This window comes from Oncorhynchus masou, chromosome 15 (assembly GCF_036934945.1).
Source record: "Oncorhynchus masou masou isolate Uvic2021 chromosome 15, UVic_Omas_1.1, whole genome shotgun sequence".
NCBI lineage: Eukaryota > Metazoa > Chordata > Actinopteri > Salmoniformes > Salmonidae > Oncorhynchus > Oncorhynchus masou.
The window spans coordinates 25,631,775-25,657,283 of record NC_088226.1 but is presented as its reverse complement, the minus strand read 5'-3'; the positions used below and the strand labels follow the sequence as shown (position 1 = coordinate 25,657,283).

The 25,509-nt window shown below is 42.3% G+C and overlaps 1 protein-coding gene across 1 annotated transcript in view; it reads right to left on the bottom strand.

Moving 5' to 3' along the window:
* Window positions 1-25,509, bottom strand: part of mapk8ip3 (mitogen-activated protein kinase 8 interacting protein 3) — an 82,149-nt gene that overhangs the window by 2,122 nt on the left and 54,518 nt on the right. Inside the window, exons 15-34 of the mRNA XM_064988907.1 lie at window positions 22,770-22,921; window positions 22,522-22,578; window positions 19,573-19,743; window positions 18,716-18,875; window positions 16,778-16,828; window positions 15,268-15,354; window positions 14,225-14,389; window positions 14,012-14,086; window positions 13,800-13,890; window positions 11,792-11,980; window positions 10,300-10,489; window positions 9,865-9,987; window positions 9,529-9,609; window positions 9,335-9,402; window positions 9,004-9,152; window positions 8,558-8,729; window positions 8,012-8,125; window positions 6,196-6,234; window positions 2,373-2,549; window positions 232-378 (exon numbers count right to left, since the gene is read on the bottom strand). Coding sequence (XP_064844979.1) covers window positions 232-378; window positions 2,373-2,549; window positions 6,196-6,234; window positions 8,012-8,125; window positions 8,558-8,729; window positions 9,004-9,152; window positions 9,335-9,402; window positions 9,529-9,609; window positions 9,865-9,987; window positions 10,300-10,489; window positions 11,792-11,980; window positions 13,800-13,890; window positions 14,012-14,086; window positions 14,225-14,389; window positions 15,268-15,354; window positions 16,778-16,828; window positions 18,716-18,875; window positions 19,573-19,743; window positions 22,522-22,578; window positions 22,770-22,921 — 2,458 coding nt within the window. The remainder of the gene's footprint in view (window positions 1-231; window positions 379-2,372; window positions 2,550-6,195; window positions 6,235-8,011; window positions 8,126-8,557; window positions 8,730-9,003; window positions 9,153-9,334; window positions 9,403-9,528; window positions 9,610-9,864; window positions 9,988-10,299; window positions 10,490-11,791; window positions 11,981-13,799; window positions 13,891-14,011; window positions 14,087-14,224; window positions 14,390-15,267; window positions 15,355-16,777; window positions 16,829-18,715; window positions 18,876-19,572; window positions 19,744-22,521; window positions 22,579-22,769; window positions 22,922-25,509) is intronic.

Sequence of the window (25,509 nt, the reverse complement as noted above, 5' to 3'; positions counted from 1 at the left end):
CACACCCGCTTTCTGTAACCTTTGCACTGAAGTGTTTCTATACATCCACACACATAAAAGCATTGGATTGGTATTTTAAATGCATAAAGTGAAATGAACAAGTGCACAACTAGGGCAGAAGCGTAGAGAATCTGGAGACAGGTAGAATTTGATTTGTAATTCAAAAGAGCGCCACATGGACTAGGATGTATATGGCAGAGTGTGCGTGCATGCGTGAGTGATTTTCCTCACCGATGCGGAAGTCGATGTAGCCCTCCCCTCCACTCAGCACCAGGACGTTATGTACGCTCTGAGCCTCAGCCTCCGGCTGTGCCGAGGACCCCTGACCCTCTGACGGACTGTCCAGCACACTACCATTTAGGGTGGCCAACACGTTGCCTGACAGAAAAACATAAAAAAATAAAAATAAATGTTATATATATATACACACACACACAGTTGAAGTTGGAAGTTTACATACACCTTAGCCAAATACTTTTAAACTCAGTTTTTCACAGTTCCTGACATTTAATCCTAGTAAAAAGTCCCTGTCTTAGGTCAATTAGGATCACCACTTTATTTTAAGAATGTGAAATGTCAGAATAATAGTAGAGAGAGAATGATTTATTTCAGCTTTCATTTTTTTCATCACATTCCCAATGGGTCAGAAGTGTACATACACTCAATTAGTATTTGGGAGCATTGCCTTTAAATTGTTTAACTTGGGTCAAATGTTTCAGGTAGCCTTCCACAAGCTTCCCACAATAAGTTGGGTGAATTTTGGCACACTCCTCCTGACAGAGCTGGTGTAATTGAGTCAGGTTTGTATAGGCCTCCTTGCTCGCACACGCTTTTCCAGTTCTGCCCACAAATTCTCTATAGGATTGAGGTCAGGGCTTTGTGATGGCCACTCCAATACCTTGACAAATTTGATTTGATTTGACTTTGTTGTCCTTAAGCCATTTTGCCACAACTTTGGAAGTATGCTTGGGGTCATTGTGCATTTGGAAGACCCATTTGCAACCCAACTTTAACTTCCTGACTGATGTCTTGAGATGTTGCTTCAATATATCCACATAATTTCCCCTTCCTCATGTAGCCATCTATTTTGTGAAGTGCACCAATCCCTCCTGCAGCAAAGCACCCCCACAACATGATGCTACCACACCCGTGCTTCACGGTTGAGATGGTGTTCTTCAACTTGCAAGCCTCCCCCTTTTTCCTCCAAACATAACGTTGGTCATTATGGCCAAGCAGTTCTATTTTTGTTTCATCAGACCAGAGGACATTTCTCCAAAAAGTATGATTTTTGTCCCCATGTGCAGTTGCAAAACGTAGTCTGGCTTTTTTAATGGCGGTTTTGGAGCAGTGGCTTCTTCCTGGCTGAGCGGCCTTAAGGTTATGTCGATATAGGACTCGTTTTACTGTGGATATAGATACTTTTGTACCGGTTTCCTCCAGCATCTTCACAAGGTCCTTTGCTGTTGTTCTGGGATTGATTTGCACTTTTCGCACCAAAGTATGTTCATCTCTAAGAGACAGAACGCGTCTCCTTCCTGAGCATTATGACGGCTACGTGGTCCTATGGTGTTTATACTTGCGTACTATTGTTTGTACAGATGAATGTGGTACCTTCAGGGATTTGGAAATTGTTCCCAAGGATGAACCAGACTTGTGGAGGTCTCTTGATTTTCCCAAGATGTCAAGCAAAGAGGCACGGAGTTTGAAGGTAGGCCGTGAAATACATCCACAGGTACACCTCCAATTGATGTCAATTAGCTTATCAGAAGCTTCGAAAACCATGAGATAATTTTCTGGAATTTTCCAAGTTTTTTAAAGGCACAGTCAATTTAGTGTATGTAAACTTCTGACCCACTGGAATTGTGACACAGTGAATTATAAGTGAAATAATCTGTCTGTAAACAATTGTTGGAAAAATTACTTGTGTCATGCACAAAGTAGATGTCCTAACTGACTTGCCAAAACGATAGTTTGTTAACAAGAAATTTGTGGAGTGGGTGAAAACAAGTTTTAATGACTCAAACCAAAGTGTATGTACATTTTTTTTTTAAACAGGTAACGAGAAACAGATCAGTCAATCAATTGTATTTATAATGCCCTTTTTACAATAGCAGTTGCCACATAGTAGTAAAGGACGTTACCAATAGGTACCCACAAATTAAACAATGTAAACCACTTTTGCATTTTAGTGCTCAGTTGACAACATGGTCCATCCTCACAGTCCTCAAATACATCAAGTTGAGAGTATTGACAGTAGGTATAATACTTTTTAGTTAGTCAATTACTCCACATTTGATGTAATGTGTTTAAGAGTATAATAAACTATTTACTTTTATTGACTTTATAAAATCAAATTATGATTACTAACTGACCTGGCACAGAGACAAAGAACTTGACGGCATCTCTGTGTCCATGGAAACAGAGCTGAGCCTGGGCCATGGAGCAGTATGGGATGAAGCTGCCGCTGCTTTTCTCTGGGTTGTCGTCCGCATACACATGAATCACACCCCCGGCCACGCCGCCGGACGACGTCGGAGACACCTTATTGGCTATTGGGATGAGAGTCGCGTCAATAGCCAATCAGACCATCTGACACACCAGCGAATAGGACAAGGACATTGATGCATGGGACCATCCTATCACATTAGCACACACAGAGCAGGCTTGCCAATAAGACCCATCAATTGGGCAGGCGACATCGTTACAGAGCATTTCAAATAGAAATGTGTAATATAGAACAGACATCCCTCTCAGTCATGCAGAATAGGAAACTGTCAGCTGACTCTATACATAGCAATTCTCTGTACGTGGCAACTCACTGAATAAGCCTGTGGTCATCCACTTATGAATTTGCAAATGGTGAATAGAAAACAATCTGAATACTGAAATAGTAGCAATACCAAAACATGCCATCAACATGCAATAATGAAGAGACAAGGCATCCCCAAAACCCCATTACCTACTATATTGACTGTCACTGAAATTATCCATTTTCATCACACAAATAGCATACAAACATGACTCATACATACATTAACACCATACTCGACATACACTACCATTCAAAAGTTTGGGGTCACATAGAAATGTCCTTGTTTTTGAAAGAAAAGCATACATTTTTTGTCCATTAAATGAACATCAAATTGATCAGAAATACATTATAGACATTGTTAATGTTGTAAATGACTATTGTAGCTGGGAAAAGCAGATTATGTTATGGAATATCTACATAGGTGTACAGAGGCCCATTATCAGCAACCATCACTCCTGTGCTCCAATGGCACATTGTGTTAGCTAATCCAAGTTTCTCATTTTAAAAGGCGAATTGATCATTAGAAAACCCTTTTAAAATTATGTTAGCACAACTTTACACTACAGTTCTGATTAAAGAAGCAATACAACTGGCCTTCTTTAGACTAGTTGAGTATCTAGTATCAAACTAGACGCTCTTAATGTACTTGTCCTCTTGCTCAGTTGTGCACCGGGGCCTCTCACTCCTCATTCTATTCTGGTTAGAGCCAGTTTGCGCTCTACTGTGAAGGGAGTAATACACTGCGTTGTACGAGATCTTCAGTTTCTTGGCTATTTCTCACATAGAATAGCCTTCATTTCTCAGAACAAGAATAGACTGACGAGTTTCAGAAGAAAGTTTTATGTTTCTGGCCATTTTGAGCCTGTAATCAAACCCACAAAACGCTGATGCTCCAGATACTCAACTAGTCTAAACACACAGTTTTATTACTTCTTTAATCAGTACAACAGTTTTCAGCTGTGCTAACATAATTGCAAAAGGGTTTTCTAATGATCAATTAGCCTTTTAAAATGAGAAACTTAGATTAGCTAACACAACGTGCCATTGGAACACAGGAGTGACGGTTGCTGATAATGGGCCTCTGTACGCCTACGTAGATATTCCATCAAAAAAATCTGCCGTTTCCAGCTACAATAGTCATTTACAACATTAACAATATCTACACTGTATTTCTGATCAATTTGATGTTCTTTTAATGGACAAAAAATGTATGCTTTTCTTTCAAAAACAAGGACATTTCTAGGTGACCCCAAACTTTTGAACGGTAGAGTATATGTGTGCCAATGCATTATATACAGTACTCCACAACACCTGAAGATTGCATGCAGAGTTACACGTGAACAAAAGTAATTTCCCTGAATCGGATCCAGACCACCAGACCACTGTTTTTGTCTCTGTTCCATTTCGGCCCCTAGCCCCTAGTCCCCTTTGTGGTTGACAGATCTGAATTGACTGGATAGGTGGCATGAACAAACATGTGCTTGTCCTGTTGAAGGGCTATCTAATCCTCTCAAATCTCCACAAGTGCTATATACTGTCATTTACTCCGGTCCAATCACTATATTACTCACACTTATCCAGTTTATCAGATATGTGAACATTATAGGGTAATAAGGGTGCTTAGGACTGAAACTGAACCAGGCCTATGTTGGAGAGCGATTAAGGGGAGATGGAGGTAAGACAGGCAGGCAGATGTACAGTGCCTTGCGAAAGCATTCGGCCCCCTTGAACTTTGCGACCTTTTGCCACATTTCAGGCTTCAAACATAAAGATATAAAACTGTATTTTTTTGTGAAGAATCAACAACAAGTGGGACACAATCATGAAGTGGAACGACATTTATTGGATATTTCAAACTTTTTTAACATATCAAAAACTGAAAAATTGGGCGTGCAAAATTATTCAGCCCCTTTACTTTCAGTGCAGCAAACTCTCTCCAGAAGTTCAGTGAGGATCTCTGAATGATCCAATGTTGACCTAAATGACTAATGATGATAAATACAATCCACCTGTGTGTAATCAAGTCTCCGTATAAATGCACCTGCACTGTGATAGTCTCAGAGGTCCGTTAAAAGCGCAGAGAGCATCATGAAGAACAAGGAACACACCAGGCATTTCCGAGATACTGTTGTGAAGAAGTTTAAAGCCGGATTTGGATACAAAAAGATTTCCCAAGCTTTAAACATCCCAAGGAGCACTGTGCAAGCAATAATATTGAAATGGAAGAAGTATCAGACCACTGCAAATCTACCAAGACCTGGCCGTCCCTCTAAACTTCAGCTCACACAAGGAAAAGACTGATCAGAGATGTAGCCAAGAGGCCCATGATCACTCTGGATGAACTGCAGATATCTAAAGCTGAGGTGGGAGACTCTTTCCATAGGACAACAATCAGTCGTATATTGCACAAATCTGGCCTTTATGGAAGAGTGGCAAGAAGAAAGCCATTTCTTAAAGATATCCATAAAAAGTGTCGTTTAAAGTTTGCCACAAGCCACCTGGGAGACACACCAAACATGTGGAAGAAGGTGCTCTGGTCAGATGAAACCAAAATTGAACTTTTTGGCAAAAATGCAAAACGTTATGTTTGGCGTAAAAGCAACACAGCTCATCACCCTGAACACAGCATACCCATTGTCAAACATGGTGGTGGCAGCATCATGGGTTGGGCCTTCTTTTCTTCAGCAGGGACAGGGAAGATGGTTAAAATTGATGGGAAGATGGATGGAGCCAAATACAGGACCATTCTCGAAGAAAACCTGATGGAGTCTGCAAAAGACCTGAGACTGGGACGGAGATTTGTCTTCCAACAAGACAATGATAAACATAAAGCAAAATAAACATAAAGCAAAATCTACAATGGAATGGTTAAAAAATAAACATATCCAGGTGTTAGAATGGCCAAGTCAAAGTCCAGACCTGAATCCAATTGAGAATCTGTGGAAAGAACTGAAAACTGCTGTTCACAAATGCTCTCCATCCAACCTCACTGAGCTCGAGCTGTTTTGCAAGGAGGAATGGGAAAGAATTTCAGTCTCTCGATGTGCAAAACTGATAGAGACATACCCCAAGCGACTTACAGCTGTAATCGCAGCAAAAGGTGGCGCTACAAAGTATTAACTTAAGGGGGCTGAATAATTTTGCACGCCCAATTTTTCAGTTTTTGATTTGTTAAAAAAAGTTTGAAATATCCAATAAATGTCGTTCCACTTCATGATTGTGTCCCACTTGTTGTTGATTCTTCACAAAAAAATACAGTTTTATATCTTTATGTTTGAAGCCTGAAATGTGGCAAAAGGTCGCAAAGTTCAAGGTGGCCGAATACTTTCGCAAGGCACTGTATGTGACATCATCCCTGTGGGACAGAGGGAGTCCTAACTTACCCCTCAGACCTAGGAGCTGTCCCCGATGAAGTACTACCGCTAAGGGAGGGAAGGAGGGAGGAGAGGAGAGAGTGGACAAGAGTGACAATCAGGACAGGGAGGACAAGTACAGGGATACCAGCCATAAAAAAGAGAAAGAAAGAGAGAAAGAGAAAAAACGAAGAGAAGCCCTTACGGAATAAGAGAAGAAAGAAAAATGGACAGACCGATAAACATTGAACAAAAATACAAAAGCAACATGTAAAGTGTTGGTCCCATTTTACATGAGCTGAAGTAAAAGATGCCAGAAATGTCTATATGCACACATTTGTTGACATCCCTGTTAGTGAGCCAAGATAATCCATTCAGGTGTGTCATATCAAGAAACTAATTAAACAACATGATTATTACACAGGTGCACCTTGTGCTGGGGACAATAAAAGCCCACTCTAAAATGAGCCGTTTTGTCACACAACATAATTCCACAGATGTCTCAAGATGAGGGAGCGTGCAATTGACATGCTGACTGCAGGAATGTCCACCAGATCTGTTGCCAGACAATTGAATGTACATTTCTCTACCATAAGCCGCCAACGTCATTTTTATAGAATTTGGTAGCACGTCCAACCTGCCTCACAACTGTAGACCACGTGCATGGCGTTGTGTGGGTGAGCAGTTTGCTGATGTCAACTTTGTAAACAGAGTGCCCCATGGTAGCGGTGGGGTTATGGTATGGGTAGGCATAAGCTACAGACAACAAACACAATTGCATTCTATCAATGGAAATTTGAATGCACAGATATACCATGATGAGATCCTGAGGCCCATTGTCGTGCCATTCATCTGCCGACATCACCTCATGTTTCAGCATGATTGTCACGACTTCTACCGAAGTCGTTGCCTCTCCTTGTTCGGGCGGTGCTCGGAGTTCGACGTCACCGGTCTTCTAGCCATCATTGATCCATTTTTCATTTTCCATTGGTTTTGTCTTGTCTTCCCACACACCTGTTTTCAATCCCGTTCATTACCTGTTGTGTATTTAACCCTCTGTTTCCCCTCATGTCTTTGTCAGAGATTGTTTATTGTCAGTGTAGTGTTTTTTGTATAGGTGCGCGACGGGTCTTCGTACCCATATTTGTTTATATTCATTTTTCTATTTAGTGTTATGGAGCATGTTACTTGGACATTATTAAAAGACACCATTTTACACTCCATTTGACTCTCCTGCGCCTGACTTCCCTGCCACCTATACACATATCTCTGACAATGATAACGTACAGCCCCATGTCGCAAGGATCTGCACACAATTCCTGGAAGCTGAAAATGTCCCAGTTCTTCCATGGCCTGCAATGCTCACCAGACGTGACCCATTTAGCATGTTTGGGATGCTCTGGATTGATGTGTATAACAGCGTGTTCAAGTTCCTGTCAATATCCAGCAACTTTGCACATCCATTGAAGAGGAGTGGGACAACATTCCACAGGCCACAAATCAATAGCCTGATCAGGAGATGCGTCGTGTTGCATGAGGCAAATCTTGGTCACACCAGATACTGATTGGTTTTCTGACCCACGCCCCTACTTTATTTTTATGTATCTGTGACTAACAGATACATTTCTGTATTCCCAGTCATGTGAAATCCATAGATTACGCCCTAATGAATTTATTTAAATTTAAAGATTTCCTTATATGAACTGTAACAGTAAAATCTTTGAAATTGTTGCATGTTGCATTTATATTTTTGTTCAGTATAAAAAGGGAAAGTAAAAGACAGAAGCAGACATAAACACAGAATAGTGGAATCAAAGAGGTGTGTGTGCACACCACTCAAACTCACTCTCTGTCAGTGGTATGGAGATGACAACACCATTCCCAGTCCCCACCCACAAGCGGTTTCCACCAATAAGAAGGGCTGTTATTCGCACAAAGGAGAAGCCCAGCTTGCCAGTACCTGTCAATCAGAGTGAGAGAGAAGAGAGAAAGAGATAGAACACAGGTCAATCCATACATTGGATGCATGTCAATAGACTAAAAGTGGAGTCAAATAATATGGTGTCCTATCAATGAGTTGGCCGAAGCTTAGCCTGCTGGTCCCAGATCTGATCTGTCTGAACTGTCTTGCCAACTCCTATAGTCATTGTCTTGATATGACAACAAACATACAAATTGGCCGTGCAACACAAACAGATCTTGGACCACCAGCCTAGCCAGAGCTGGATAGCATGGTTGCAGTCAATTCCATTTCAATTCAGTCAATTCAGGAAGTAAACTGTAATTCCAAATATTTTTCTGAGAGGAAAACTGGAATTGGAATTTTAGTTTACTTTCTGAATTGACATGGAAATTGACTCCATTCCTGCTGTTTAGCTTAGGTTATTCCTACCCAGCATCTTGCTGACGTAGGGTTCAATGTCGACATCCTGTAGGTGCTGGTGTGTGAGGGCGTGGTAGAGACGCAGCGTGGAGTCCAGACGGATTGACACCCACACCCCATCCCCGATCCACGCCAGCTGCCTCACCTGGCTCTCCCTGCGAGGGTGGGCGTCAAAGGACTTCTGACGTGGGAGAGGGGTTAGGGGGGTAAATTGGTGGATTGATTTACTTTTGATTTATTTCAGAATATTATCAATGTGGAGCGACATTACATGAGCTCTCCCCGACCCATCTCTATCTGCAACATAACTGCAGATAGACTCAAGACTGGGTTAGCCCACTGGGCTAATGTCTTGGCATTATGTCTGGGAGCTAGCGTGAGTCTTCAGGTCTCAAAAAAGGTTACTTTGCAACTTCCTCTACTATACAAACAGTCCCTCCCCTCCTGTGACCAACCTCTATCTGCATGCTCTTGGGCTGGATGACATGGATCTTGTTCTTGTAGCCACACCACACTTTGTCATGGACCATGGCCATGCAGCGGATAGAGTGGTGCGGTCTACCCAGGTCCATCAGGTGGTAGTTAGAAAGGTCCCACTGCCCGTCTGGAGATAAAGAGATACACAAACACACACAGGCACACATGCACACACATAAACAAATTATGTAAAGCTTTAAATCCCGATTAGAAAAAGTAATGTTGCTTTCATGGAATGTCATTTTTTGGTTAAGGCTCATAGGTGAGAGCTCAGAAGAATTAGGTAGGTTAGGGTTAAGTTTACGTTACCCTCAGATCTGTGGAAGATAGCCAGTGTCCCGTCTGCCAGAGCCACAAGCACACGACCCTTCACATGCCTGAAACCGAGACAGTCACGCTAATGTTACACAAAGCAACATACACCTATTTACTACAACATTAATGAAGGACTGGTAAAAATGGCCATTCTAAAAGCAGACAGTGGTCAGTAGTGGGGGACTTACACTAGACTGAGCACAGAGTCCTTCAGTTTGATGGAGTGGAGACACTTCTTCCAGTTGGCCACTGCCGAATGGACGTAAAGCCTGGAGAAGGGATGTAAAGCTTAGTTAGGACATAGACAGAGATAGGGTTTTATGGTTAGGGTTATGGGTTGGGAGACATATGCAGGCAAAACTGGTTGCCGAAAAAAATCATGATGATGTTTTTTGTGACATTGTGGTCAAGAGTTGTAAAAATAAATGTTTTGCACTTTTTTAGAAAACCAGAAAACAACATCACTATGATGTCCCATATTACATTTCCGCCACTAGCTAGGCATTAAGTGATTAGTTACCCACCAGCCATTTTGTGCTCCCAGCCACATGGTGGGGGCTACGCTGGTTCCAGCTTTCGGGTCGTCGCTTCCATCCTCCGTCTCCTGGGGTGGGGAGTTAGACTCCTCTTTTGACTGGCCTGCACACCTGACAGGGGACACAAACAGAGAGTTGTCTTGAAGTCCACTATAGACTACCACAGTCCAACTACTGTAGCATGTTAACAGTATTATCTGCTGCAGAAATATAAAGAGACGACTAAAGGATTTAAATAGTAGAAGTTAGACTAAAACTATATCAAATCAAACTAAAGTGTATGTAAATACACTTTCAGTAAAAATGTTGAAAACTTGGAACATTTTTGAAAGTTTCAATGACAACTTTTCAATAATGTACTGGCGATTATTCTTCTCTTTACAACTACTAGCAATTCAAAACTGGTCAAATCTTGTGTCTTACCGGTCGTATTGGCCAGCATCAACCACCGGAGGCTGGGGGTCTGTGAAGACGTGCTCCATGAAGGGCCCTGGAGGTCCCAAGGTGTTGTCTGTCTCGCTGGCGGCCGGCTCAGCTACCTCTGTAGCCTCTGTGGCCTCCTCTGCTGACTGGGCCGGGTGCAGCTTCCCACTGAGCGGTGGAGCCATAGGAGCTGAGGCGACAGGGACACAGGGTGATACATTATACACAGTATACTACTACAACTATACCTATTAACTATAGATGGGCACTAATACTGAAAGTCCCTATTGATATTAGTTGAAATGTGTTATTTGCAATTGATATCATATCGGAATTTAAAAAAAAACATGTGGAGGCCTATTAACTATACTTATAACTCTTCAACTGACTGGGCTGGGTGCAGCTTCCAATGAGAGTGGAAACTACTGGGGGGAGGGGGGGACATATCAGCACTTGCTGGGATATATACACCAACATATATAGCGGAGGTTCCCAACTAGATTCACCCGAACTCAGCCTCCCACTGAGCGGGAGAGACACAGGGAGGAGGGACAAGAAGAAGAGGAAGAATTGTGCCGCAATTAAATCCTATATTTTTTCATTGCAAGCCCGATGATACATACACAGTGTATATACTGTATATGTATCATCAGGCTTGCAATGAAAAAAATATAGGCTTTATTTGCGGTGCCTTCAGAAAGTATTCACACCCCTTTGTTTTAAGGCAAGCCTAAATAAGTTCATGAGTGATTTGCTTAACAAGTCACACAATAAGTTGCATGGACTCACTCTGTGTGCAATAATAGCCAGTTGGGGAACCCTGCTGTACAGAATAAAAATGTCAAGACCTTCATCCTGTTTGCAACAAGGCACTAAAGAGTACTGCAAAATATGTGGCAAAGTAATTCACTTTTTGTTCAGAATACAAAGTGTTATATGTTTTGGGCAAATCCAATACAACACATTACTGAATACCACTCTCCATAAACATAGTGGTGGCTGTATCATGTTATGGATATGCTTGTAATCGTTAAGGACTGGGAAGTTTTTCAGGTTGAAAAGAAACGGAGCTAAGCACAGGCAAAATCCTAGTTGAAAACCTGGTTCAGTCTGCTTTCCACCAGATACTGGGAGATGAATTAATCTTTCAGCAGGAGAATAACCTAAAACACAAGGCCAATGTACACTGGAGTTGCTTACCAAGAAGACAGTGAATGTTCCCGTGTGGCCTAGTTACAGTTTTGACTTAAAATCTACATGAAAATCCATGGCAAGACCTGAAAATAGTTGTCTAGTAATGATCAACAACCAATTAGACAGAGCTTTAAGAATTTTGAAAAGAATAATGGGCAAATGTTGCACAATCCAGGTGTGGAAAGCTCTTAGAAACTCATCAAGAAAGACTCACAGCTGTTATCGCTGCCAAAGCATCTCTACAAAGTGTTGACCCAGGGGTCTGAAGGCACAATAGATACATCTCTGGGGTTCTCACCTTGCCCCCGGTCCAGTACGGGTGTGTCTGTGCGCGAGGAGCAGTTGCTGCGGACCACGCTACAGTTGGTGGCGCAGCCCACCAGGGTGATGCCTGCTAGCATGCCCTCCACCCCGCCTGTCTCCTCACCACCACCCTCCCCAGAGTCTAGCACGATCTCACCTGCCGGGTAGTCACTCTCACTGGCCGCTGCATACAGACACAGAAAAGCACACACAGACACGCACATATGCAAACACAGAAACAAGCACGCACACACAGAAATACACACCCATACACATGCACACAGAGGAAAAACAAACATTAGATGTGATTCTAGTTCAGTAGATTTAGATGGAATTACAGTGCATTCGGAAAGTATTCAGACCCTTTCCCTTTTTCTACATTTTGAAACGTTACAGTCTTATTCTATAATGTATGAAAAAACATTTTCCCTCATCAATCTACACACAATACCCAATAATGACAAAGCGAAAACAGGTTTTTAGAAATGTTTGCAAATTTATAATATTTTTTAAATCAGAAATACCTTAAGTTTTCAGACCCTTTGCTATGAGACTTAAAATTTAGCTCAGGTGCATACTTTTCCCATTGATCATCCTTAAGATGTTTTTACAACTTGATTGGTGTCCACCTGTGGTAAATTCAATCGATTGGACATGATTTGGAAAGGCACACACCTGTCTACACCTGTCTATATACAGTTGCCAGTGCATGTCAGAGCAAAAACCAAGCCATGAGGTCAAAGGAATTGTCCGTAGAGCTCCGAGACAGGATTGTGTCGAGGCACAGATCTGTGGAAGGGTACCAACACATTTATGCACCATTGAAGGTCCCCAAGAACACAGTGGCCTCCATCATTCTTAAATTGAAGAAGTTTGGAACCACCAAGACTCCTCCTAGAGCTGGTTCGCCCAGCCAAACTGAGCAATTGGGGAAGAAGGGCCTTGGTCAGGGAGGTGCCCAAGAACCCGATGGTCACTCTGACAGAGCTTCAAAGTTTGTCTGTGGAGATGGGAGAACCTTCCAGAAGGACAACCATCCTGCAGCACTCTACCAATCAGGCCTTTATGGTAGAGTGGCCAGAAAGAAGACAATCCTCAGTAAAAGGCACATGACAGATTGGAGTTTGCCCAAAGGCACCTAAAGAACTCTCAGACCATGAGAAACAAGATTCTCTGGTCTGATGAAACCAAGATTTGTCCTGAATGCCGAGCGTCACATCTGGAGGAAACCAGGCACCATCCCTACAGTGAAGCATGGTGGTGGAAGCATCATGCTGTGGGGATGTATTTCAGTGGCAGGGACTGGGAGACTGGTCAGGCTCGAAGGAAAGATGAAAGGAGCAAAGTACAGAGAGATCCTTGATCAAAACCTGCTCTAGAGCACTCAGGACTTCAGACTGGGGTGAAGGTTCACCTTCGCAATTGCTGTAAAAAGTGCTTCAACAAAGTACTGAGTAAAGGGTCTGAATACTTATGTAAATGTGATATTTCAGTTTTTTTTTTTATACATTTGCTACAATTTCTCAAAAACCTTTTTTACTTTGTCATTATGGGGTACTGTGTATAGATTGATGAGGGGAAAAAAAACAATTTAAGCAATTTTATAATAAGGCTGTAAAATAACAAAATGTGGAAAAAGTCAAGGGGTCTGAATACTTTCTGAATGCACTGTATATATTATGTTGATTTGATCTGAATACTATGGTCATGTCATGGTAGTAGATTTGGTTCAGGTGGAGAGTGCTATATGGTTGTGTTGTGTTAATAGACAGGTTGTAGGATAGGTGGTCGGTAGTCATGTTATTATGGCAGTAGATTCCTTAGTGGTCAAGTTTCAGTAGATTTGGTCCAGATGGTGAGTGCTAATGTATGTGGCCATGTTGTGGTAGTAGATCTGGTTGTGTTATTATAGTAGTAGGGTGCTAGGTTGTCAAGTAGCGGTAGAGTTGGTCTAATAGGTGAGTACTATGTGTTTGTGTTTGTGTTACGGTTTGACCGCTAACCTGGCACGCTGGAGATACAGAGCACGTGGGCATTGCAGACGTTGAACTGGTCGACCAACGAGCCGGGCTGGTTGGCATCAATGATGACCACCTTAATGATGATAATAGTTTTTCATTATTTAATCAATTGAAACAAATAGCAGCAACAAGCTGAGTTACAAGTACAACTTATTAGAAACAAAAAAATATTATTTAAAAGTATTATTTAACACCTTGCTGGCCGAGTGGGTACTGGTCAGGATCCAGACTCTGCTACTCATAGTGTCTGTTTCATGAAGCTCCTTAGACTGGGGGAAGGAAAGGGAAAGGGACAGAAAAGGAGGGAGAGGTGGGGGTGAGAAACGGAAGAAGGGGCAATAAGTATGTTTTCAAACTAAAACACTAAATTAACAAACAAACCAACTAGATCCAGAGACAGACAGTACCTTTCTCTTCTCTGGTGAGCTGTGGTTGCTCTTGCCGTCTCCTCCCTCTCCCTCCTCTATGGCTAGAGGATTCGTAACGCCGTTGCCGGGGCCAGCCTTTACTGTCATAATTTCCTGAGTGCATGTCTTCCATCCCGTCAGGTCCACCCCCGCCGCACACCACAGCTAAACAGAGTTTGTTTACACACATTGTTAACACAGCTCTCGAGCGGCTAGATGTTCTTTACCATTTGGCCATCAGATTTGCTACCAATGCTCCTTATAGGACACTTTCACTGCACTCTATACTACTCTGTAAACTGGTCATCTTTATACACGCGTCGCAAGACCTACTGGTTGATGCTTATTTATAAAACCCTTTTAAGCCTCACTCCCCCCTATCTGAGATATCTACTGCAGCCCTCATCCTCCACATACAACACCTGTTCTGCCAGTCACATTCTGTTAAAGGTCCCCAAAGCACACACATCCCAGGGTCACTCCACTTTTTAGTTCGCTGCAGCTAGCGTCTGGAGCGAGCTGCAAAAAACACTCAGACTGGACCGTTTTATCTCCATCTCTTCATTCAAAGACTCAATCACGGACACTCTTACTGACAGTTGTGGCTGCTTTGTGTGATGTATTGTTGTCTCTACCCTCTTGCCCTTTGTGCTGTTGTGTGTGCCCAAAAATGTTTGTACCATGTTTTGTGCTGCTACCATGTTGTGCTGCTGCCATGTTGTGTTGCTACCATGTTGTTGTCATGTGTTGCTACCATGCTATGTTGTTGTCTTGGGTGTCTCTTTATGTAGTGTTGTGGTGTCTCTTGTCGTGGTGTGTTTTGTCCTATATTTTTTTTTAAATGAGTCCCAGCCCCTATCTCAGCAGGAGGCCTTTTGGTAGGCCGTGATGGTAAATAATAATTTGCTCTTAACTGACTTGCCTAGTTAAATTAAGAATCAATGGGTATATATATATAATGAATTAACATGACGATTGATTGAACAGCAGTAAATATTGCAGATTGTGGCTTTAACCAAGTACATATTTGTTTGTTTGTTTACCTTCCTGTTGGGGTCCTTCTCCACCAGGGGGCGACAGTAGACAGGAACAGGGACATTCTTCATGCGATTGTCCTCCTTCTCATTGGCCTGGGAGAAGACAAACAGACAAACCCTCCAATCACAAAACTGCTCCAAGACCTCCAATAGAAGAAGACATTACCACTCAATTAAATCAAACCGACATTGCTGTATTCATATAGCCATATAACCACACTTTTGACATATCTGATGTGTCTTGGGGAAGAGCTTTGAGATTGGAGGTAGGTGGGTATAGCAGAGAAACAGTGTCAGCGGGTTATGGGGTGTCTGTTAACATGACTGAGGGACAGGGGCATTGTGTCAATAGCTTATGTCAGATTGTGTGTTATAGGTTGATGTGTGTCTACTTGGGGACATTAATACAGTAATGTACACACACTTAAGGTTAAAAATATATATGTTTTGAGCAGAATAGTACTTTCTAGATACAAGTGCAAACTTCATGGACTAGGACATTTAAGAAGTTGGTCTGATGGTGTCCTCTGATGTCATTGGCCTCCCCCTTGCTTGGGGGAACAATACAATTCCGCAGTACCTAACGTCATTAACAAACTTTTAATGTACGAATGACCAAACCCTGTCTTAGGGATGGCTAACTCTGGAGATCCCTTCGGTCTCCACAGAGTTGGATAAATCTGCTTTTGGTGTCCTTGCACCCCATGTGTGGAACAATCTACAGAGTTCCCTGCAACTGGTGCCTCTCAGGCAGTTCAAATTGTTGATCGGGGACATCTATGCTGATGAATGATTCTCCTGAGTATGTTTTGTAATTTTGTGTTTGTATTATGTTGTATTTATACATTGTGTATATGCAAGGCTCCCTTGTAAGAGAGATCTTAATCTCAATGGGACTCCTGCTAAAACAAGAAAGTTGAAATAGAAATAGAGAACAAAAGAGGAAAGCTCCCCCTGTGCTTCGACACAATCCTGTCCCGGAGCTCTACGGACAATTCCTTCAACCTCATGGCTTGGTTTTTGCTCTGACATGCACTGTCAACTGTGGTACCTTGTATATACAGGTGTGTGCCTTTCCAAATCATGTCCAATCAATTGAATTTACCACAGGTGGACTCCAATCAAGTTGTAGATCTCAAGGATGATCAATGAAAAAAGGAAGCACCTGAGCTCAATTTCGAGTCTCATAGCAAAGGGTCTGAACACTTACATAAATAAAGGTATCTGTTTTTATTTTGAATACATTTGCAAAAATGTTTAAAAACCTGTTATTGCTCTGTCAATATGGGGTATTTGTGTGTAGATTGATGAGAAAAAACATGTATTTAATCAATTTTAGAATAAGGCTGTAAAGTAACAAAATATGGAAAAAGTGAAGCGGTCTGAATACTTTCTGAATGCAGTGTAGGTGTTGTGTCAGACTGTGGGGTCTGTTGGTGTGTCTTGTGATGGGTCTATGGGGTAACTAAGTGCGGCTCATGCTAGGTTAGGGAGGGACCCTGTGGGTGTAACTTGCCTGTTGTTTCTTCAGCGGGCCTTCCAGTGCACTGTCCAGCTGAGCACCAGTCTTTGGGAGAAATAGAGTTAGAGAGACACCACCCTATATGATGTATTTTGACTGCTACATGGATGGCATTTTTTGTTATATATATTTATATTTAGGGGGTAAATTTAATATTGCAGATATATTGTAGCTTCCATCAATGTAATTATCTGCATCATTTCCAATACCCCATATATTATTTTGTAAATATGATATTTAAAAAAAAACATGTTCCTTTTATTATTTTCCCCTAACCCTACCACCCCACCCCTAATTGGAGTAAACTAATGGACAACACTTAGGCTTCTACTTCCATCTTACGGTGCATTTGGAAAGTATTCCGACCCCTTCATTTTTCCCACATTTTGTTAACACTACAGCCTTATTCTATTCTGTTTTTTTTCATTAAATCTACACACAATACCCCATAATGACAAAGTAAAAACAGGTTTTTAGAATTTTTGGCAAATGTATAAAAAAAACAATAACTAAAATATCACATTTACATAAGTATTCATCCCCACAGTATGAGTCTGCCACCATGCGTCATCGTAGGGATGGTATTGGCCAGGTGATGAGTGGTGCCAGGTTTCCTCCAGACGTGACGCTTGGCATTCAGGCCAAAGCGTTTAAGCTTGGTTTCATCAGACCGGAGAATCTTGTTTCTCATGGTCTGAGAGTCCTTCAGGTGCCTTTTGGAAAACTCAAAGCGGGCTGTCACGTGCCTTTTACTGAAGAGTGGCTTCCATCTGGCCACTTTATCACTAAGGCCAGATTGGTGGAGTGCTGCAGAGATGGTTGTTCTTCTGGAAGGTTCTCCCATCTCCACAGAGGAACTCTGGAGCTCTGTCAGAGTGACCATCGGGTTCTTGGTCACCTCCCTGACCAAGGCCCTTCCTCCCCCGATTGCTCAGTTTGGCCGGGCAGCTAGCTCTAGGAAGAGTCTTGGTGGCTCCAAACCTCTTCCATTTAAGTACGATGGAGGCCACTGTGTCCATAAGGACCTTCAATGCTGCAGAAATGTTTTGGTACCCTTCCCCAGATCTGTGACTCGACATAATCCTGATCAATGGAAACAGGATGCACCTGAGCTCAATTTTGAGTGTCATAGCAAAGGGTTTGCATTTATTTTTAATACAAAAACATTGAAAACATTTTTTTTTTGTCATTATGGGGTATTGATGAGGGAATAATACATTTTAGAATAAGGCTGTAATGTAACAAAAGGTGGGAAAAGTGAAGGGGTATACATTTTACAGACAAAATGTATTTTAGAATAATTATTTGTTTGTTTTTAATCCCATCTACCCTCAACCCCTCCCATCTATCTCTGAAGACCATCCCGTTTTTATTTCTATTCACCATATATTTTTAACTGTGCTGTTTCACAAAAATTCTGTATCTACAGTATATACATTTTACAGACACAATATATTTTACATTAGTTATCTTGTTGTTCAGCTCCACTCAAAACCCCTCCCATCTATCTCTTAACACCATCCATTTTTTATTTCTATTTGCCATATATTTTACAACTGTGCTCTGATGTTTCACAAAATTTCTGAACCTTCCTATTCTCATAGTTTCTACAAATTGTACATTAAAGACAACATTTTTGCTAAAAGTATTATTATATTATTGATCGGTTGACTATGACTTTTCAAATCACCCAGCAGAGTTAGCTCCAGGTAAATGTTACAATTCATCAGCCATTCCTAAACCTGCAACCAAAAACAAGCTACATATGGACAGTACCAAAACAAATTATCTAATGATTCTGTCTCTTTGCAGCTAAATCTGCAGAGCTGGGATGGAATGGATGGCATTTTACTTGGACGCTGAATACTCGCTAAATACTCAGATTGGTGGGCAAACGGCCGGACAGACGGGTAGGTGGATGAGAGACGGTACCTGTTTGAAGCGTGGCGGTACGCTCCAGCCGCAGGCCTGCATAATGCCGTCATCGCGGCGCATGTGCTCTCGAACCTGCCGGTATTGTTCCCGGCGCTGCTCGCGACGAGCTGACAGCGCAGAGTCGCTAAGGAGAGACGCAACACCATTACTGGCCAGTCTAGAACAGAGGGAGGAGAGAAAGGCATAGAGAGAGAGAGAGAGGCGGAGAGAGAGAAGCGAAGCGTTAGGAAGCACGGCCAAGCTGCTGCAAAGAAAGAGAGAAGCTAGAGCAGCATTGTGTGTTTTTAAGCAGTTAAGCTACAGCCAGCTATGAGAAAATGAATGGAAAACAAAAGAACACACCCATAAACAGGAGTAGAGCGCAAAATAAGCAGCAATCACAATATGTGATCTGCACTTAGCAATAATCACTAAGAACAATGCACAAAGCAGTAATATGAACTAGCAACCATACATCCTTTTGCACTTTAACATGATGGCACATGCAAGAACACTACTAACTGATTCAAAATATGATGGGAGGTAATAAATTATATCACACGTATTGTAAGATTACACTTAAGAGAGTGCAACCCCAAACTCTCCCCTACACATGCATAGACAACTAACTCTACAATGTTAGAGGGTGGACAAGGGAGGAGATGGAGATGGAGGTAGGGAGGAAGGAAGGGATAGAGGGACGGAGAGATAAGAGGGAGGGATGGAGGGAGAGGGATGGGAAGGAGGGAGGGACAGAGATGGAGGATGATCTGAGAGAGAGAGGGGTAGAGGGATAGAGGGATGAAGGTATGGACAGAGACAGATTGAGGGAAGAATGTAAATAAAAAAGGTTGGTGTGTGTGTTTTTCTCTCACTCTTCTGGGAAAAACTCCAGGGTTCGGTTTGAGGTGGAGATCTGACACATGGCGTGGCTGCGTCTCTGGGGGAAGCCTGCAGGGGACGGGGATTTGTAGTGGATGTTGACGCTGTAGTATGGACGCTTGACTGGCGGAGGACTGGCTGAGGAACTGAACAGACGGGCGAAACTGGAAGGAGAGAAGAGAGAGAGATGTACAGTCAGAAAGTTCAGTAAAGATTTAATTAACTGTACACTACCATTCAAAAGTTTGGGGTCACTTAAAAATGTCCTTGCTTTTGAAAGAAAAGCACATTTTTTTTTGTACATTAAAATAACATCAAATTGATCAGAAATGGAATAGCCTTCATTTCTCAGAACAAGAACAGATTGACGAGTATCAGAAGAAAGGTCTTTGTTTCTGGCCATTTTTAGCCTGTAATCGAACCCACAAATGCTGATGCTCCAGATACTCAACTAGTCTAAAGAAGGCTAGTTTTATTGCTTCTTTAATCAGTATAACAGTTTTCAGCTGTGCTAACATACTTGCAAAAGGGGTTTTCTAATGATCAATTAGCCTTTTAAAATGAGAAACTTGGAATTAAGCTAACACAATGTGCCATTGGAACACAGTGATGGTTGATGACAATGGGCCTCTGTATGCCTATGTAGATATTCCATTAAAAAAAGTCAGCCGTTTCCAGCTACAATAGTCATTTACAACATTAATGTCTACACTGTATTTCTGATCAATTTGATGTTATTTTAATGGACAAAAAAATTGCTTTTCTTTCAAAAACAAGGACATTTCTAAGTGACCCCAAACGTTTGAACAGTAGTGTACAGTACACAGCCTTAAGGCGTCCGCATGCTACCCAGCTGAAACAGTTCGGCAGAGTTTGCGCATACAGTTGAAGTCGGAAGTTTACATACACTTAGGTTGGAGTCATTAAAACTAGTTTTTCAACTGCTCCACAAAATTCTTGTTAAACTATAGTTTTGGCAAGTCAGGAAGGACATCTACCTTTTTCTTGACACAAGTCATTTTTCCAACAATTGTTTACAGACAGATTATTGTACTTATAATTCACTGTATCACAATTCCAGTCGGTCAGAAGGTGACATATACGAAGTTGACTGTGCTTTTAAACAACTTGTTTAAAATTATGTCATGGCGTTAGAAGCGTCTGATAGGCTAATTGACATCATTTGAGTCAATTGGAGGTGTACCTGTGGATGTTTTTCAAGGCCTACCTTCAAACTCTTTGCTTGACATAATGGGAAAATCAAAAGAAATCAGCCAAGACCTTAGACAAAAACTTGTAGACTTCCACAAGTCATCCTTGAGAACAATTTCCAAATGCCTGAAAGTACCACGTTCACCTGTACAAAAAATAGTACGCAAGTATAAACACCATGGGACCACACAGCCGTCATACCTCTCAGAAAGGAGACGAGTTCTGTCTTCTAGAGATGAACGTACTTTGGTGCAAAAAGTGCAAATTAATCCCAGAACAACAGCAAAGGACCTTGTGAAGATGCTGGAGGAAACAGGTACAAAAGTATCTATATCCACAGTAAAACAAGTCCTATATTGATATAACCTGAAAGGCCGCTCAGCAAGGAAGAAGCCACTGCTCCAAAAAAAAGTCAGACTACGGTTTGCAACTGCACATGGGGACAAAGATCATACTTTTTGGAGAAATGCCCTCTGGTCTCATGACACAAAAAGAGAGCTGTTTGGCCATAATGACCAACGTTATGTTTGGAGGAAAACGGGGGAGCCGAAGAACACCATCCCAGCCGTGAAGCAAGGGGGTGGCAGCATCATGTTGTGGGGGTGCTTTGTTGCAGGAGGGACTGGTGCACTTCACAAAATAGATGGCATCATGAGGTAGGAAAAATATGTGGATATATTGAAGCAACATCTCAAGACATCAGTCAGGAAGTTAAAGCTTGGTCGCAAATGGGTCTTCCAAATGGACAATGACCCCAAGCATACTTCCAAAGTTGTGGCAAAATGGCTTAAGGACAACAAAGTCAAGGCTTTGGAGTGGCCATAACAAAGCCCTGACCTCAATCCTATAGAAAATTTGTGGAAAGAACTGAAAAAGCATGTTTGAGCAAGGAGGCCTACAAACCAGACTCAGTTACACCAGCTCTGTCAGGAGGAATGGGCCAAATTTCACCCAACGTATTGTGGGAAACTTGTGGAAGGCTACCTGAAACGTTTGACCCAAGTTAAACAATTTAAAGGCAATGCTGATTGAGTGTATGTAAACTTCTGACCCACTGGGAATGTGATAAAATAAATAAAAGCTGAAATAAATAATTCTCGCTACTATTATTCTGACATTTCACATTCTTAAAATGAAGTGGTGATTCTAACTGACCTAAGGAAATTTTACTAGGATTAAATGTCAGGAATTGTAAAAAACAGAGTATTGGCTAAGGTGCATGTAAACCTCCGACTTCAACTGTATATTCTGACTGCATTTTGTGACGTTTCTGTTCATTTTGGATTTCGGGTAAGGTTTTTTTTGCTGTTCGGCACACAACATTTTTTCGAGGCAAGCCGAAGTCTACGTCCCTTCGTCGTGATTGGTCAACAGTAGGGATTCTTCTATAAGAAGAGTCTTTGTGGTCATTTAACAAGAGATGACTTGTTTTCAACACAAACAAATACTGCACCAAACATCTTAGTTAGATATAATATTGTAACTAAGAACTCCTCGGCAAAAACGTCAAAATAAATGACTGATTTATTGAGTTCTTAGGTTAATTAGGACTATTTTGAGTCGTCTCAAAATTGACAAACAGAACCTAGTGCCTCTTTTTTCTCATTTTTCAAGCGAACATCTTTTAAGGGAGTATGCAAGAACACTCGTTCGGTTTCAGCCAAACTAGGTGCTAGCCGAACTGAAGTATGCTGACACCTTTATGCTGCATGCCACTGATAATAACTCACAACTGCCAGATGGTGGATTTCTTCTTCTCCTGCATCTGAGGACTCTCCCTGGATGCCCTGAGGAGACAGAGAGAGACATGTTTTTTCATGCTATTGTCATGCTAAATATAGGAGATATGGCCTGCCTTTCCTGATCCTCTCTGTCCACCAGACTGCCGACAGCATCTCCATTAGCCTATCCTTGTACTGGTTCCTCTCCCTTTCACCCCTCACTCCCCTCCTCCCACTCCTCCTTCTCCTGTCATCACCTGATCATCTCTGTCCACCGGACGGCCTCCTGTAGTTCCATTAGTCTCTCCTTGTACTGGTTCCTCTCCATCAGGACCCTGGCCATCTCTACCCGCGTGAAACGCCGACGCTGCGTCATAGTCACATCCCCATCCACCATCGGAGACGAGTACTGAGGGAGAAAAGGAGGGGGAGAAAAGGGGGAAGAGAGAAGGGGGAGATAAGAGAGGAAGAGAGAGGGGAGGATGAGAAGGGAAGAAGAGAGAAGGGGGAGGAAAGAGGGCATATTCATACCCTTTTACACTGTTGTGCCTGCTGACCCCAAACTGTTCTGTGCTGGCTATCAGAAATGTTCTTTTTCACAACATTTTCAGAAAGAAAACTATTCAAGGCCAACCCAAGAGGCATAGTTAGCTTAACATGCCCCTAGATCAGCATTTCTGTCACACCCTGATCTGTTTCACCAGTTTTGGTGATTGTCTCCACCCACCTCCAGGTGTTTTCCCCATTAGTCCCCGGTGATTTCTCCCTGTGTTTCCTGTCTCTCTGTGCCAGTTCGGCTTGTTTTGCCAAGTCAACCAGCGTTTCTCCTAGTTCCTATTTCCCAGTCTCTGTTTTTTCCTAGCCATCATGGTTTTGACCCTTGCCTGTCCTGACGCTGTTTCCACCTGCCTGACCACTCTGTTCTGACCTCAAGCCTGCCTATCCCCTTGTACTGTTTTGACTCTGACCTGGTTTATGAACTCTCGCCTGTCCCCAACCTGCCTTTTGCCTACCCCTTTTGGCGTAATAAATATCAGAGCTCAACCATTGGCCTCCTGTGTCTGCATTTTGGTCTCGCCTTGTGCCCTTATAGTTTCCCAAAATAGGGGTCACCTGATTTGAAAATGGGGTCGCGAGAGAATCTCCAGTAGCCGCTAGATGTGGTTGTAATAAACAGAGGTTTCTGTTATCTTCCAACAAATGCCTCTATCTTTTCAATGGTTTAAACTGCAAAATATTTTGACCCCATCAATTAAAGATAAGAGTCTACGGAACACGTACAGTGCATTCGGAAAGAATTTAGACCCCTTCACTTTTTCCAAATGTTGTTGCGTTATAGCCTTATTTTAAAATGTATTAAATAATTTTTTCCCCTCAATCTACACAAAATACCCCATAACAACAAAGCGAAAAACAGGGTTTTAGATTTTTTTCAAATGTATTACAAATAACTAACAGAAAAAACTTATTTACATAAATATTCAGACCCTTTGCTATGAGACTCAAAATTGAGCTCAGATGCATCCTGTTTCAATTGATAATTCTGGACATGTTTCTACAACTTGATTGGAGTCCACCTGTGGTACATTCAATTGATTGGACATGATTTGGAAAGGCACACACCTGTCTATATAAGGTCCACATTTGACAGTGCAGATCAGAGCAAAAACCAAGCCATACAGTCGATTGAATTGTACGTAGAGCTCCGAGACAGGATTGTGTCGAGGCACAGATCTGGGGAAGGGTACCAAAACATTTCTGCAGCATTGAAGGTTCCCAAGAAGATAGTGGCCTCCATCATTCTTAAATGGAAGAAGTTTGGAACCACCAAGACTCTTCCTAGAGCTGGCCAAACTGAGCAATCGGGGGAGAAGGGCCTTGGTCAGGGAGGTGACCAAGAACCCGGTGGTCACTGACAGAGCTCCAGAGTTCCTCTGTGGAGATGGAAGAACCTTCCAAAAGTACAACTATCTCTGCAGCACTCCACCAATCAGGCCTTTATAGTAGAGTGGCCAGACGGAATACCAACAGTCACATCTGGAGGAAACCATGCACCGCTCATCACTAGGCCAATACCATCCCTACGGTGAAGCATGGTGGTGGCAGCATCTTGCTGTGGGGATGTTTTTCAATGGTAGAGACTGGGAGACTAGTCAAGATCGAGGGAAAGATGAACGAAGCAAAGTACAGAGAGATCCTTAATGAAAACCTGCTCCAGAGCGCTCAGGACCTCAGACTGGGGAAAAGGTTCACCTTCCAACAGGACAACGACCCTAAGCACACAGCCAAGACAACGCAGGTTTGGCTTCGGGGAAAGTCTCTGGATGTCCTTGAGTGGCCCAGCTAGAGCCCGGACTTGAACCCGATCGAACATCTCTGGAGAGACCTGAAAATAGCTGTGCAGCGATGCTCCCCATCCAACATGACAGAGCTTGAGAGGATCTGCAGAGAAGAATGGGAGAAACTCCCCAAATACAGATCTGCCAAGCTTGTAGCGTCATACCCAAGAAGACTCGAGGCTTAATCGCTGCCAAAGGTGCATCAACAAAGTACTGAGTAAAGTGTCTGAATACTTATGTAAATGTGATAGTTTTACCCCTACACCGGTGGTCACGAGCCTCTATTGTCCCTCTAATCACTCAAACACTCCATGAGAGCCCATGAGTTCATGTTCCGCAACATTTCTATAGGCTATGCAATTGCGTGAGAAAACAGAGTGATGGTCTCTATTAAAAAGTGATGGCCTCAATCACATTGACCGTTACTCTCTTTGCTGACCATAATTTTCACTTGTCTGACCGCTTGCATGATGACAAGTTTCTCACACGACTGGCCTATTTGGGTGATGTTTTTTCTTGCCTGAAAGATCTGAATCTAGGATTACAGGGACTCTACGCAACTATATTCAATGTGCGTGACAAAATTGAGGCTATGATTAACATAGAGCTCTTCTCTGTCTGCATTAAAAGGATGCAGGTCACAGGTCTTTCCATCATT